This window comes from Gopherus flavomarginatus, chromosome 1 (assembly GCF_025201925.1).
Source record: "Gopherus flavomarginatus isolate rGopFla2 chromosome 1, rGopFla2.mat.asm, whole genome shotgun sequence".
Classification (NCBI taxonomy): domain Eukaryota; kingdom Metazoa; phylum Chordata; order Testudines; family Testudinidae; genus Gopherus; species Gopherus flavomarginatus.
Genome location: NC_066617.1, coordinates 316418048 through 316432833, shown reverse-complemented (window position 1 = coordinate 316432833; position 14786 = coordinate 316418048). Strand labels below are relative to the sequence as shown.

General features: G+C 41.8%; 1 protein-coding gene across 2 annotated transcripts in view; it reads left to right on the top strand.

Annotated features, from left to right (window-relative positions):
• The window catches only part of ATP7B (ATPase copper transporting beta), an 84774-nt gene that overhangs the window by 52423 nt on the left and 17565 nt on the right, over nt 1–14786 (top strand). For both annotated transcript variants that reach the window (XM_050947038.1, XM_050947028.1), the window contains exons 6-13: nt 2359–2435; nt 2919–3093; nt 4206–4439; nt 5314–5405; nt 5547–5674; nt 7646–7800; nt 8012–8146; nt 12757–12951. In XM_050947038.1, coding sequence (XP_050802995.1) covers nt 2359–2435; nt 2919–3093; nt 4206–4439; nt 5314–5405; nt 5547–5674; nt 7646–7800; nt 8012–8146; nt 12757–12951 — 1191 coding nt within the window. The remainder of the gene's footprint in view (nt 1–2358; nt 2436–2918; nt 3094–4205; nt 4440–5313; nt 5406–5546; nt 5675–7645; nt 7801–8011; nt 8147–12756; nt 12952–14786) is intronic.

Here is a 14786-nt window from a genome sequence, read left to right as displayed (position 1 = left end):
CGCAATCAGGCAGCAGCAGAGACCAAAAAAAAAAAAAAGGGCAAATACATTACACTACTGTGTTAAATGTAAACTACTAAAAAAGATTTGACAAGGTAAGGAAACTGTTTCTGTGTTTGTTTCATTTAAATTAAGATGGCTAAAAGCAGCATTTTTCTTCTACACAGTAAAGTTTCAAAGCTGTATTATGTCAATGTTCAATTGTAAACTTTTGAAAGAACCACCATAACGTTTTGTTCAGCTCAGAGTGGGGTTCCAGGGGTGCAACTGGGACTGTGGGACCACTGAGCACTCTGTCCCACCAATCTGGGGTGTCCCTCTCACACTGATATGCTGTGTCTGACAGGCACTGCACTTACACAGACATCCACAGGCAGGGACGCACCCATCTGAGTTACATGAATGATCTCCCAGCCACTCATGAACCATCAACAGGGAGGCTCCAGCCGGTTTCCCCCAGCTCTCCAGCCTTGCACCCCAGAACCATACTGTCTTACACTGGCCAGGCTTCTGACCAGGGCAAGTTCATTACCCAGTTTGCCCCTTCCTTGATGTGGAGAGGGCACACACTAGCCTTTGTAAACTGAGCTGAGATTTCCTAAGCACTTCAACCAAAACACAGTTTGAGATAAAATTTAAAACAGATTTATTAACCACAGAAAGATAGATTTGAAGTGATTATAAGTAGCAAGCATAGAGATCAAAGTTGGTTGCTTAAGAAATAAAAATAAATTTGCAGTCTGAGTTCTACAAACTAAACAGGATTTGAATCAAGCAGTATCTCACCCTGACAGATGATACAAACAGGTCACAGATCCTCAATACACCAGCTGGGACTCTTTCCCAGCCTGGGACCACCCTCCCCAGCTCAAAGTCTTTTTCCTCCAGGTGTGTTTCCAGATGTTGAATTGTGGAGGGAGCGAGGCCAAATAATGATGTCACTCCCCCTCTTCTATAGTTTCTTCCAACTTGCTAGAAAGATCTTTGCTGTGAGGGAGGGTTAGTCCACCCCCATGGCGTATGTGCCTCCTCCAGGAAATCTCTAGGCTAGCAGATTCTCGTCTTGATGGATGTTGATGAGCCATTAACGCTGTCTGGCTACTCTATTGTTGTACCTGAAAGGTTGATTGTGGGTGTTCCCAACCTCATAACATATTTCAGTAACACATACAGCAATACTTCATAACCTCACATATAATGATTGCACATACAATCCAGTGGGATATTAATGTTCAACAGATCAATACTTTGAAACTATCTCACAAGGCATACTTCATACAAAACATATCATAATTATATAATGGTGGTGAATATGGGGATTCCAGGGTGCTGCTTTGTGGTACGGAGTGTCACGCAAACAACCTCCATTCCTGAGTTGTTTGTAACTCTGAGGTTCTACTGTACCTCAATTTTAATTGGAATTGACTCCCATGGTTGTTCAGAATAGTCAGTGAGACACACAACAGATGTTCAGAGCAGACTTTTAAAAGCAAAACACCTTGTAATATGCCTCTAAAGCAGAGATTCCCAAACTTAGTTCATGGCTTGTTCAAGGTAAGCTCCTGGCAGGCTGCAAGATGCTTTGTTTACCTGAGCGTCCGCAGGTACGGCCGCTCGCAGCTCCCAGTGGCCGCAGTTTGCTGTTCCTGACCAATGGGAGCTGTGGGAACCTCAGAGTTACAAACAACCTCCATTCCCAAGGCATTCATAACTCTGAACAAAACATTATGGTGGTTCTTTCAAAAGTTTACAACTTAACATTGACTTAATACAGCTTTGAAACTTTACTATGCAGAAGAAAAATGGTGATTTTCCCTTTATTTTTTAGTAATTTACGTTCAAGACTGTACTGTGCTGTATTTACGTGTTTGGTTTTTTTTGTTTGTTTGTTTTTGGGCTTTTTTGTCTCTGCTGCTACCTGATTGTGTATTTCCAATTCCAAATGAGGTGTGTGGTTGACTGGTCAGGTTGTAACTCTGGTGTTCGTAACTGAGGTTCTACAGTATTTTCAAATGTTTCCTTGGTGAAGTTTGAAGGGGAATATCAGTCCTTCAGAATCCCAGCTGCGCCCACCGTTAAACCCAGGATGTGTGATTGTTATGACTGTGGATATGTGTAATGAAAGATGTACCTTACCATACATGTTTTGTCTCCTACTCCATCATCATTGGCATATCTGAACTCCTCTCACTTTGACAGACACTATAAATAAATAAAAAGGAGGCATTCTCCAAAGCGTGGAACAGTTCCCTGTACTGACATTTCTGATCTTAAATGGATTCTTTTAGATGAAGTTTTCATCTGTTGTTCATAATGTCAATTAATCAAACTCTTCTGTCGTATTTTTTTAATAAAAAGGGAATTGGTTTTCATGCTTCCGTGGCCAAGAGAGACCCTAATGCTCATAACTTGGATCACAAAAAGGAAATAAAACAGTAAGTATGACTCTCACAAAGAGAAGGCCTCCAACTGGTGTGCAGATTACTATTCACACTTGTAATCTGGTTTATGCTTGTGCAAGGCATATTTAATATGCACGTACTTAGTCATTTGCTGTTCAGTTCAATTACTCTTAACCCATTTGGATTACCTTTCAGTTTTTACTTATAGAGAGTCCATGCATCCAACGAAGTGGGTGTTCACCTACGAAAGCTCACGCTCCAAAACGTCTGTTAGTCTATAAGGTGCCACAGGACTCTTTGCTGCTTTTGTAGAGAGTTTTATGTATCTGAAACTTGCATCTGGCAAAGGAACTTCTTCAGCCAAAGTGTTTAATCACTTGAAAGAAGTAATGACTTGGAGCCAGTTCTGCTGAGGGCTGAATATGCTCAGCCGGGGAGCTGTACGTGTGCTGTATTTGGCCCTAGTACTATCAAAGTGTACTCTAATACCATGGATTCACTACTTCTACTTTTCAGATGGAGAAAATCTTTCTTGTGCAGCCTAGTGTTTGGAATCCCTGTCTTAATCTTAATGATTTATATGCTAATACCTGATGGCCAACAGCACGGCACTATGGTGCTGGAACAAAATCTAATTCCTGGATTATCTATTTTAAATCTTCTCTTCTTTGTCTTGTGCACTTTGGTTCAGGTATGTAAACAGTATTTCTTGGGTATTTTCTTTCCTTTCAATGTCCTCTTACATAAGCTGATTTAATTAAAAAAAAAAAATAGGCTGGAAATCCTTATTGGATTGCACCCATCCCCCTGTAAATTCAGGATATATAGGATTAAGTGGCCCTATTAAACTGGTATTGACAATTATAATGTATTGTGCAAGTGTAATTTTTAGATATCTGTATAAAGTGAGTCAGTGACCAAATTAAGAGTTGAACTCAAGACCTTAACCCTTCTAGCATAATATTCAGCCCAGCATGGCACCCCTTTATTTTCTCTTTTCACCTGTCATGTCATGCCTGGTTAGAGTGAACTCTTTGGGGAGAGGGCTGAACATTATGCTAGAAGAGTTAAGGTCCTGAGTTCAACTCTTAATTTGGTCATTGTGTGACCTGACACAAGTCACTTAATCTTTATGCCACAATTTTCCCCTGTGCTATTATAAAGAGATAATAATACTGACTTACTAACCTCACAGGGTTGTTGAGTATTCAGCAATTAATATGAGAGGATAAAGGAGGGATGTGTACAACACAGTAGTGAGAGGGGGGAAAGGAGCACAGAGGGATGGGGGTCGAGAAGTTAAAAGGGGGTAAGATAAAAGTGAGACTGAAGTGATTGGGTGGGTGGGATAGCAGTGAACTTGGGTCACTTTATTCCTGTTCTGTTGCAATGAGGCTTTGAAAGCCTTTCCTCACAGTCTTGCTATGACAGGACTACATCTAACCATTTAGAACATTTCTGTTTAATCGACCTAATTCTCTCTTACTCACACTGATGTAAATCAGGAGTAACTCCATTATTTTTCTTTTGTATTGCAGTAGCAGGTAGGGGGCCCAGTCATAGACAGGGGGCCCCATTGTGTGAAGTGTTGCACAAAGAGAACAAAGGCAGACTCTGTCCCCAAGGGTTTAAGTTATAAGACAATTCCATTGAAGTTAGATCATGGTTAAACCAGTGTGAGCTAAGAATCAGGCTCATTAACATCAGGCTTACTATTTACAGCTCTTTGCTATAATTTGTGCTGTATATGCCCTGCTTTCACTGCTGTGATTAATAGGCATTTGTATATACTTTCACTAACAGTTCCTCGGTGGATGGTACTTTTATGTCCAAGCCTACAAATCACTGAAGCACAAAACAGCCAATATGGATGTACTGATTGTACTGGCCACAACTATTGCTTATATATACTCTTGTGTGATCTTGATGGTGGCTATAGCTGAAAAGGCAGAGAAAAGCCCCATCACATTCTTTGACACACCACCTATGTTATTCGTATTCATTTCCCTTGGGAGATGGTTGGAACACATAGCAAAGGTAACCAGTCTACATGTTAAGCACTTATGTACAGTAATGGTAAAAATAATATGGCATCTCTGTGAACAGAAACTGCTTACATGTTGGGTACATGATCTACTCTGCGCTGGTTAGGCCTCAACTGGAGTTTGTGTCCAGTTCTGGGCACCGCATTTTAAGAAAGATGTGGAGATATTGGAGAGGGTCCAGAGAAGAGCAACAGGAATGATTAAAGGACTTGAGAACATGACCTATGAAGGAAGGCTGAAAGAATTGGGTATGTTTAGTCTGGAAAAGAGAAGACTGAGAGGGGACATGATAGCAGTTTTCAGGTATCTAAAAGGGTGTCATAAGGAGGAGGGCGAAAACTTGTTCATCTTAGTCTCTAAGAATAGAACAAGACGCAATGGGCTTAAACTGCAGCAAGGGAGGTTTAGGTTGGACATTAGGAAAAAGTTTCTAACTGTCGGGGTGGTTAAACACTGGAATAAATTACCTAGGGAGGTTGTGGAATCTCCATTTCAGAGATATTTAAGAGTAGATTAGATAAATGTCTATTCAGGCTGATCTAGACAGTATTTGGTCCTGCCATGAGGGCAAGGGACTGGACTCGACCTCTCGAGGTCTCTTCCAGTCCTAGAATCTATGAATTTTGATAGGAGCATTTCTGGCATGCAATGTGGTATACGCTGCAGTTTGATGAGAGCCTGATGGGTTGCTATGTTGACTGCACACACAGGATCATAGAAATGTGGGTCTGGAAGGGAACTTGAGAGGTCATCAAGTCCAGCCCCCTGTGCATTGTCTACTTAAAATGTGAGACACATGATGGGTGAGGTAATCTCTTTTATTGGACCAACTTCTCAAGCATTTATCTTTCTTTATGTTTTCAAAGAGTAAAACATCAGAAGCACTTGCTAAACTAATGTCTCTCCAAGCTACTGAAGCTACCATAGTGACTCTTGGACCTGACCACTCCATCATCAGGTATATATTATTCACCCAAAGCCCTTCAGCCTGCTGGGATAGGCTGACTAGATCTGATGCATTTAATGGTAAAAGTATTTTTGTTCCTATTAATGGGATGGATCGAATTGTTCATCTCTCATAATTGGGTGCTTCTTACAGGGAGGAGCAGGTGGCTGTTGAATTGGTTCAGCGGGGTGACATTATAAAAGTTGTCCCTGGTGGGAAGTTCCCAGTTGATGGAAAAGTCATTGAAGGCAGCTCTATGGCAGATGAATCGCTCATTACTGGTAATTTTCTTTATGCTTAGCAAAGCTAGCTGGCTGCTGGATCTCCTTCTTAAACTGTTCACACTTGTTCCCCATATTCATTCTCCTCTTTATCCACTCCTCTTAGCTTTGGGAAAGTTCTGATACCGATTCAGACTACTTTGTGGGACTGGCCTTTATACCAGGCTGATTCAAACCCCGATATCTGGTTACACCGGACTTTGGGGAAGACTGGATCTGGACTAGATGCCTCTGTCCAATTCTGGCCATCGTGACTTCTGTTGATCAGCGAATAGCAGTGTTGCATGGACTTCGGGACTGAGGGCTTTAAGCACGGTTGTCTTAGTTCTAAAAGATGCTGGGGACCTGGAGGGAGTTTTCTCTAGAACATATTTGCAAAAATGGTACATTTTTAATACTAACTAATAAACTGTGAATAGAAAACATCTCATATCCATCAGGAAGTGAATGTGCAGACTTGAGAACAATCACCTCAGACATTCATCAAGGGAGCAGGATAGGAGAGCATCATTGCCTAACATTTGCTATGCTCACCAGAATTTTTTTCTACTTCATGAATTTCCACATCGGAAACTGTGATGTTGAGACAGACACATAGATATATTATTTTTTAACCTGATTCCTGCCATTATAAATTCTTTAAAACAGCTATAAACATTAACAGTTCATTTGCTTGCTTGTTTTGGGTTTGATTTGATTTTGGGGTATGTGTGGAATTTTCTCATTTTGAGAACCATTCACATCACTAAACCCATGTGGAGAAAAAAATATGGCAAAGGAAATACAAATTGTGACAAGTGCTAGTACACCAGGAGCCAGTGTCAGCATGGGAACTTTGCAAAGGTGGCAGTTTCTCTAGTCTCTGGAAGGGAGGGGGCTAGACCACTTGTTCTCTGACACAGATGCCAAAAGTAGTTCTCCTAAGGTGTCTGCATGTATTGAGCCAATTTGTCCCTGGCCTTTGTGGGGGTGCACAGAGAGAGCGAAAGACCAAGGAGCCTTCTCTTTCCCCCTGTGTGTGTTTCGTACAAGGGCTGGGAAGAGTCTCAGGCCCTGTGCTCAGAGGAGTATGGCTAAAGAGGATTCGCCTTTAACTTACTTTAATGCAATTTTGGAACATGAAAATCTGAATTCCCTTCCCAGTGATCTCATGATGTTCTAAGTGGCCAAGCAGTGCAGCATAGTGATGTCCTAGGTGGTCATGGACTTGTTCCAGTATTGTTCCACCTTATTCCAACCATCTGCTGAGCCTGAGCAGACTGACTGGTAATGTGATAAATGGTGACTTTCCTTTCTGAGGTACATAATTAAAAAACAGTGCTAGTCTAGCTCATTTGTCTCAAGGTTGCAACTGAGGCACCTTGAACTAGCTGATTCTGATCTTTGAGTGGCTGGGATCAGAGGTCATTCGGATACGCTGGGACACGTCCATTCAAGGCTTTAAAAATAAACCCTAGGCAGAGCCATCGCTAGGCATAAGCAGACTAAGCAACTGCTTAGGGCCCCTGAGCAGCTCAAGAGGGCTCCCTATTAATTATTAGCATGTGTTGGGTGGGGAGAGAAATATTCCTGATTAGGACCCCCAGTGGGCCAGCACTGGAATCAATAACCTTCAGAATCAATAACTGCTGGCCAAACAGCCTGTAGGTTCTGCCGTGGTGTCTGATCCAACACCTGCTGGAGTGAATGGCATGACCTCTGTGGGCTCTGGATCAGGCCTCTGGAGGGGAGCGAGTGACAAAGTGAGCAAGAAGAGGCAGTGGCTAGTTGCTGAGCTCCTGCTGTGGAAATGAACATGGGAAAACATTTTCCTGAAAAGTGACACAGCCCTTTAAAAAAAATCAGTCTTTTATTCAAATTATGGTTCAAAACTGAATTATTATCTAGTCTGTAGCAGGCTATCTATCTTTATGTACCTGTGCTCCCAGACTACTTAAGTAGTTGTCCTGACCTATTGCTCTTTTGTTCTAGGGGAAGCCATGCCAGTTACTAAAAAACCTGGGAGCACAGTGATTGCAGGTTCTATAAATGCACATGGCTCAGTTCTTGTTAATGCAACTCACGTTGGGTCTGACACCACCCTGGCACAGATTGTGAAATTGGTAGAAGAAGCTCAGATGTCAAAGGTAAAAATAAAAATACTTCACTTTGTATATAAATCAGCAAGGCTTTTGTTCTTGTGATATTTATTTTGAAATCAGCAAGAAACAGACTTAAAAACCAACTCAGTTATGGAACAGGGGTTGATAGATGTTGTCATGTCCACTCTGTGCTTATAGTTGTTGTTGTTTGCTGTTTTAGTCATAAAACAAGTATCTTTGTTTTGTTTTTTTGTAGGCACCCATCCAGCAATTGGCTGATAAGTTTAGTGGATATTTTGTTCCATTTATCATCATCATTTCAGCAGTGACATTGTTAGTGTGGATCACAATTGGTTTTATAAACTTTGATGTTGTTCAGAAATACTTTCCTGTAAGTAGTGCTATTTGTCCCAATATTTGCTCTCAACAGCCCAATGTTAGTAATGTAGCTTTTGTACTTTCCAAAGGTCTGATCCTGCCAGGTGCCAAGCACCCTTATCTCTCAGATGCGTTTAGGTTTTGGTGTAGAATAGACTAAATGTGTTTATGTAGTTAAGTTTTGGCCAGCCTCAACAGAGTTGTCAGTCCATCTTCATCTCTGCATGTGATTCTGACAAAAAATGAAATCAGTGGCTATATACCAGGGATGAATATGGGCCAGGAGCCTGCGCTGTCTCTGGGTTAGGCTAAAAGGGGTAAAAAACACAGGTGATGTCGTGCTGGGAGTCTACTACAGGCCACCTAATCAGGTGGAAGAGGTGGATGAGGCTTTTTTCAAACAACTAACAAAATCATCCAAAGCCCAAGATTTGGTGGTGATGGGGGACTTCAACTATCCAGATATATGTTGGGAAAATAACACTGCGGGGCACAGACTATCCAATAAGTTCCTGGACTGCATTGCAGACAACTTTTTATTTCAGAAAGTTGAAAAAGCTACTAGGGGGGAAGCTGTTCTAGACTTGATTTTAACAAATAGGGAGGAACTTGTTGAGAATTTGAAAGTAGAAGGAAGCTTGGGTGAAAGTGATCATGAAATCATAGAATTTGCAATTCTAAGGAAGGGTAGAAGGGAGTACAGCAGAATAGAGACAATGGATTTCAGGAAGGCGGATTTTGGTAAGCTCAGAGAGCTGATAGGCAAGGTCCCATGGGAACTAAGACTGAGGGGAAAAACAACTGAGGAAAGTTGGCAGTTTTTCAAAGGGACGCTATTAAGGGCCCAAAAGCAAGTTATTCCGATGGTTAGGAAAGATAGAAAATGTGGCAAAAGACCACCTTGGCTTACCCTTGAGATCTTGCGTGACCTACAAAATAAAAAGGCGTCATATAAAAAATGGAAACTAGGTCAGATCACGAAGGATGAATATAGGCAAATAACACAGGAATGCAGAGGCAAGATTAGAAAAGCAAAGGCACAAAATGAACTCAAACTAGCTATGGGAATAAAGGGAAACAAGAAGACTTTTTATCAATACATTAGAAGCAAGAGGAAGACTAAGGACAGGGTAGGCCCACTGCTCAATGAGGAGGGGGTAACAGTAACGGGAGACTTGGAAATGGCAGAGATCCTTAATGACTTCTTTGTTTCAGTCTTCACTGAGAAGTCTGAAGGAATGTCTAGTATAGTGAATGCTTACGGGAAGAGGGTAGGTTTAGAAGAGAAAATAAGCAAAGAGCAAGTAAAAAATCACTTAGAAAAGTTAGATGCCTGCAAGTCACCAGGGCCTGATGAAATGCATCCTAGAATACTCAAGGAGTTAATGGAAGAGGTATCTGAGCCTCTAGCTATTATCTTTGGGAAATCATGGGAGACGGGGGAGATTCCAGAAGACTGGAAGGGGGCAAATATAGTGCCCATCTATAAAAAGGGAAATAAAAACAACCCAGGAAACTACAGACCAGTTAGTTTAACTTCTGTGCCAGGGAAGATAATGGAGCAGGTAATCAAAGAAATCATCTGCAAACACTTGGAAGGTGGTAAGGTGATAGGGAATAGCCAGCACGGATTTGTAAAGAACAAATCGTGTCAAACTAATCTGATAGCGTTCTTTGATAGGATAACGAGCCTTGTGGATAAGGGAGAAGCGGTGGATGTGATATACCTAGACTTTAGTAAGGCATTTGATACAGTTTCGCATGATATTCTTATAGATAAGCTAGGAAAGTACAATTTAGATGGGGCTACTATAAGGTGGGTGCATAACTGGCTGGATAACCGTACTCAGAGAGTAGTTGTTAATGGCTCCCAATCCTGCTGGAAAGATATAACAAGTGGGGTTCCGCAGGGTTCTGTTTTGGGACCGGTTCTGTTCAATATCTTCATCAACGATTTAGATGTTGGCATAGAAAGTACGCTTATTAAGTTTGCGGACGATACCAAACTGGGAGGGATTGCAACTGCTTTGGAGGACAGGGTCAAAATTCAAAATGATCTGGACAAGTTGGAGAAATGGTCTGAGGTAAACTGGATGAAGTTCAATAAAGATAAATGCAAAGTGCTCCACTTAGGAAGGAACAATCAGTTTCACACATACAGAATGGGAAGAGACTGTCTAGGAAGGAGTATGGCAGAAAGAGATCTAGGGATCATAGTGGACCACAAGCTTAATATGAGTCAACAGTGTGATACTGTTGCAAAAAAAGCAAACATGATTCTGGGATGCATTAACAGGTGTGTTGTAAACAAGACACGAGAAGTCATTCTTCCGCTTTACTCTGCGCTGGTTAGGCCTCAACTGGAGTATTGTGTCCAGTTCTGGGCACCGCATTTCAAGAAAGATGTGGAGAAATTGGAGAGGGTCCAGAGAAGAGCAACAAGAATGATCAAAGGTCTTGAGAACATGACCTATGAAGGAAGGCTGAAGGACTTGGGTTTGTTTAGTTTGGAAAAGAGAAGACTGAGAGGGGACATGATAGCAGTGTTCAGGTATCTAAAAGGGGTGTCATCAGGAGGAGGGAGAAAACTTGTTCACCTTAGCCTCCAATGATAGAACAAGAAGCAATGGGCTTAAACTGCAGCAAGGGAGATTTAGGTTGGACATTAGGAAAAAGTTCCTAACTGTCAGGGTAGTTAAACACTGGAATAGATTGCCTAGGGAAGTTGTGGAATCTCCATCTCTGGAGATATTTAAGAGTAGGTTAGATAAATGTCTATCAGGGATGGTCTAGACAGTATTTGGTCCTGCCATGAGGGCAGGGGACTGGACTCGATGACCTCTCGAGGTCCCTTCCAGTCCTAGAGTCTATGAGTCTATGATCGTGGATCTGGTCTTTAGAAAGATGAATGGCATATTGATTACATTTAAGATGTGTAAACTGTACTGCCAGGTTCATAGATTGTGGAAGGCTGTGCATCCTCGCGGGTGGAGGGGAAAACACAACAGGTTGTATTATTACCTGGGAACAAATCTGCATAGCAGCACTTTCTTTTTGCATTTGGAATGCTTATTACTCCAAGTGGTAAATCTCCACAGGAGTGGAGTATAAGCAAAATTTTGGGGGCCCATCTGAGGATGGAAGAAGTTTTGGGGGCATAACAGGTGAGAGGTGTAATGCCAATGGAGCTACCACTATGTGGATCCATTGGCTATAGCTCACTGTGGAACAGGTCTTCTACTTCTCCTGGTGGAGGATCCCTTCTCAGCCAGCCCCAGTGGGATCCCAGCATAGAGTCATAGAAATGTAAGGCTGGAAGGGACCTCGAAGTCATCAAGTCCAGCCACATGGGCTGAGGCAGGATCAAGTAAACCTAAACCATCCCTGACAAGTGCCTGTTCAACTTGTTTTTAAAAGTTTCCAGTGATGAGGAATCCATAACCTCCCCTGGAATCCTATTCCAGAGCTTAACTACCCTTATAATTAGAAAACTTTTCCTAATATCTAACCTAAATCTCCTTTGCTGCAGATTAAGCCCATTGCTTCTTGTCCTACCTTCGGTGGACATGGAGAACAACTAATCACTGTCCTCTTTATAACAGTTCTTAATATATTGGAAGACTGTTTTCAGGTCCCCCCTCAGTCTTCTTTTCTCAAGACTAAGCATGGCCAGTTTTTTTAACCTTTTTTAATAGGTCAGGTTTTCTAAACCTTTTCTCATTTGTGTTGCTCTCTGCTAAACTTGCTCCAATTTGTCCACATCTTTCCTAAAGTGTGATGCCCAGAATTGGACACAGTTCTCCAGCTGGGGCTGCACCAGTGCCAAGTAGAGCAGGACAGTTACCGCGTGTGTTTGACATACAATACTCCTGTTAATACACTCCAGAATCATATTAGCATTTTTTGCAGCTGCATCGCATTGATGACTCATCAGTTTGTGATCCACTATAATCTCCTAGATCCTTTTCAGCAGTGCTACCACCTAGACAGTTATTCTCCATTTTGTAGTTGTGCATGTGATTTTTTTTTCTTCCTATGTGAAGTACTTTGGAGGGCTCTGGTGGGTGAGAGCCCAGGGCTGGGGTTGGGGTGTGTGTGTGAGGGTGGGGGCAGCCAAAAATTTTTTTGCTTGGGGCAGCAAAAAACCTAGAGCTGGCCCTGCTTCCTATGAATCCGATGAAGTGGGTTTTAGCCCACGAAAGCTTATGCCCAAATAAATTTTAGTTTCTAAGGTGTCACAAGTACTCCTGTTCTTTTTTTCTTCAAGTACAGTCTTTCAACCAATTGAGCACCCACTTTATAGTACTTCCATCTAGACCACATTCCTCTAGTTTTCTTATGACAATGTCATGCAATATTATGTCAAAAGCCTTACCAAAATCAAGGTATATCATGCTGCCCTGCTGCTCAGTCTGTGCTCTGAGGGTGGGACTTGCCTCTAAATAAAATTCCCAGTGTGCCAGGTAACTATAATTTGTTCTGTTTTCTTTTCTATATTGGAGATTTCTAGGTAGTTGCATATTTGAAATTACTGCTGTTTACTAGACATTTGGTGCATTGTCTCCTATGTTAGCAAACCTACGTCTTTGTTTTTTTTTTGTTTTGTGTTTTTTTTACTTGCAGCATCAGAACAAACACCTCTCAAAAGCTGAAGTAATACTAAGGTTTGCATTTCAAACTTCAATCACTGTACTGTGCATTGCATGCCCCTGTTCCTTGGGCTTGGCTACTCCAACAGCTGTGATGGTGGGCACAGGAGTTGCTGCCCAGAATGGTATTCTCATCAAAGGTGGAAAACCTCTGGAAATGGCCCACAAGGTTAATATCTCATCACGGAAATGTTGTATTAATATCATTTATGCGGGTTGCCAGCTAGAACAAAATTTCCCAGCAAACTCTGTTAATCTATGGAAAATGACTTTTTTTTTTAAAATAATTGGTCATTGCTCTTATTTTTGAAGATAGATACTTTTTGGAATAACAGAAAGAGGCAGTGTTTCTTAATGGTCACTGCAAAGGGGTGAGAGCCAGCAGATCCTGACTTCTCATCCCAGCTGGGCCACTGACTTGCTGTATGACCTTGTGCCAAGTCACTTTCACCTTTGTTCCCTCATCTTTCCTCCAGCTGTCAAAGGGGTTACTACAAGTACTTCCCTCCCTGTTTTGCAGGAATCTTGTGACATTGACACTAAACTGAGAGGAGTGGTAGATATGCTGGCAGGTAGGGATAGGATACAGAGGGACTAGACAAATTAGAGGATTGGGCCAAAAGAAACCTGATGAGATTCAACAAGGACAGATGCAGAGTCCTACACTTAGGACGGAAGAATCCCATGCACTGTTACAGACTAGGGACCGAGTGGCTAGGCATCAGTTCTACAGAAAAGGACTTAGGGATTACAGTGGATATGAGTCAACAGTGTGCCCTTGTTGCCAAGAAGGCTAATGGCATTTTGGGCTGTATAAGTAGGGGCATTGCCAGCAGATCAAGGGACGTGATCATTCCCCTCTATTCAACTTTGGTGAGGCCTCATCTGGAGTAGTGTGTTCAGCTTTGGGCCCCACACTACAAGAAGGATGTGAAAAAATTGGAGAGAGTCCAGTGGAGGGCAACAAAAATGATTAGTGGGCTGGAGCGTATGATTTATGAGGAGAGGCTGAGGGAACTGGGATTGTTTAATCTGCAGAAGAGAAGAATGAAGGGGGATTTGATAGCTGCTTTCAACTACCTGAAAGGGGGTTCCAAAGAGGATGGATCTAGACTGTTCTCAGTGGTACCAGAGGACACAACAAGGAGTAATGGTCTAAAGTTGCAGTGTGGGGAGATTTAGGTTGGATATTAGGAAAAACTTTTTTTCACTAGGAGCGTGGTGAAGCACTGGAATGGGTTACCTAGGGAGGTTGTGGAATCTCCTTCCTTAGAGGTTTTTAAGGTCAGGCTTGACAGAGCCCTGGCTGGGATTATTTAGTTGGGGATTGACCCAGCTTTGAACAGGGGGTTGGACTAGATGACCTCCTGAGGTCCCTTCCACCCTTAATATTCTATGATTTAATGGGTTCATGCTTGAACAGCTTCAAAGCACCATACAAATGCTGCTGCTCATTGGTTATTAGTACAGCATCTAAAAACTGTTCTCATGTTGAGAGAGGAAAATATATGCCACTATTTAATACTTTAGATATTCTGTGCACATTCTATTAAAACTGCAACACTTGTACTAACTAATTATTATATAGTGAAATACCCCAGTTTTACAGATACTTAGACAATGCAGTTATTTTCTATTTTAAGTCATCAAGATGGGGTAATTTATGGTAAATGCTGACATTTTAATGACAATCACTCAGAGAAGGAAAAGAAGATTAGGTAGAATTGAAGCACAGGACAGTTCATGGTCTAGATACCTGTAACTTGCATAGATTATTCTCTTTTTATACTGGCAGAGAAGGTTGACTGCTAATGATGTGCCTATTTTGCATGTTGTGTGTGCATAAAAAGTAAAATATTCATGAAGGAATATTAATTGATTATACTTCTCAACCACACGAACAGTTGAACAGAGACATTATATTGTACATATGCTATGTCTAGCACGAAGAGCTCCTTCCAACCATTCTCATACTCACTCTGCTTGAGTTTAATATTACAGCAG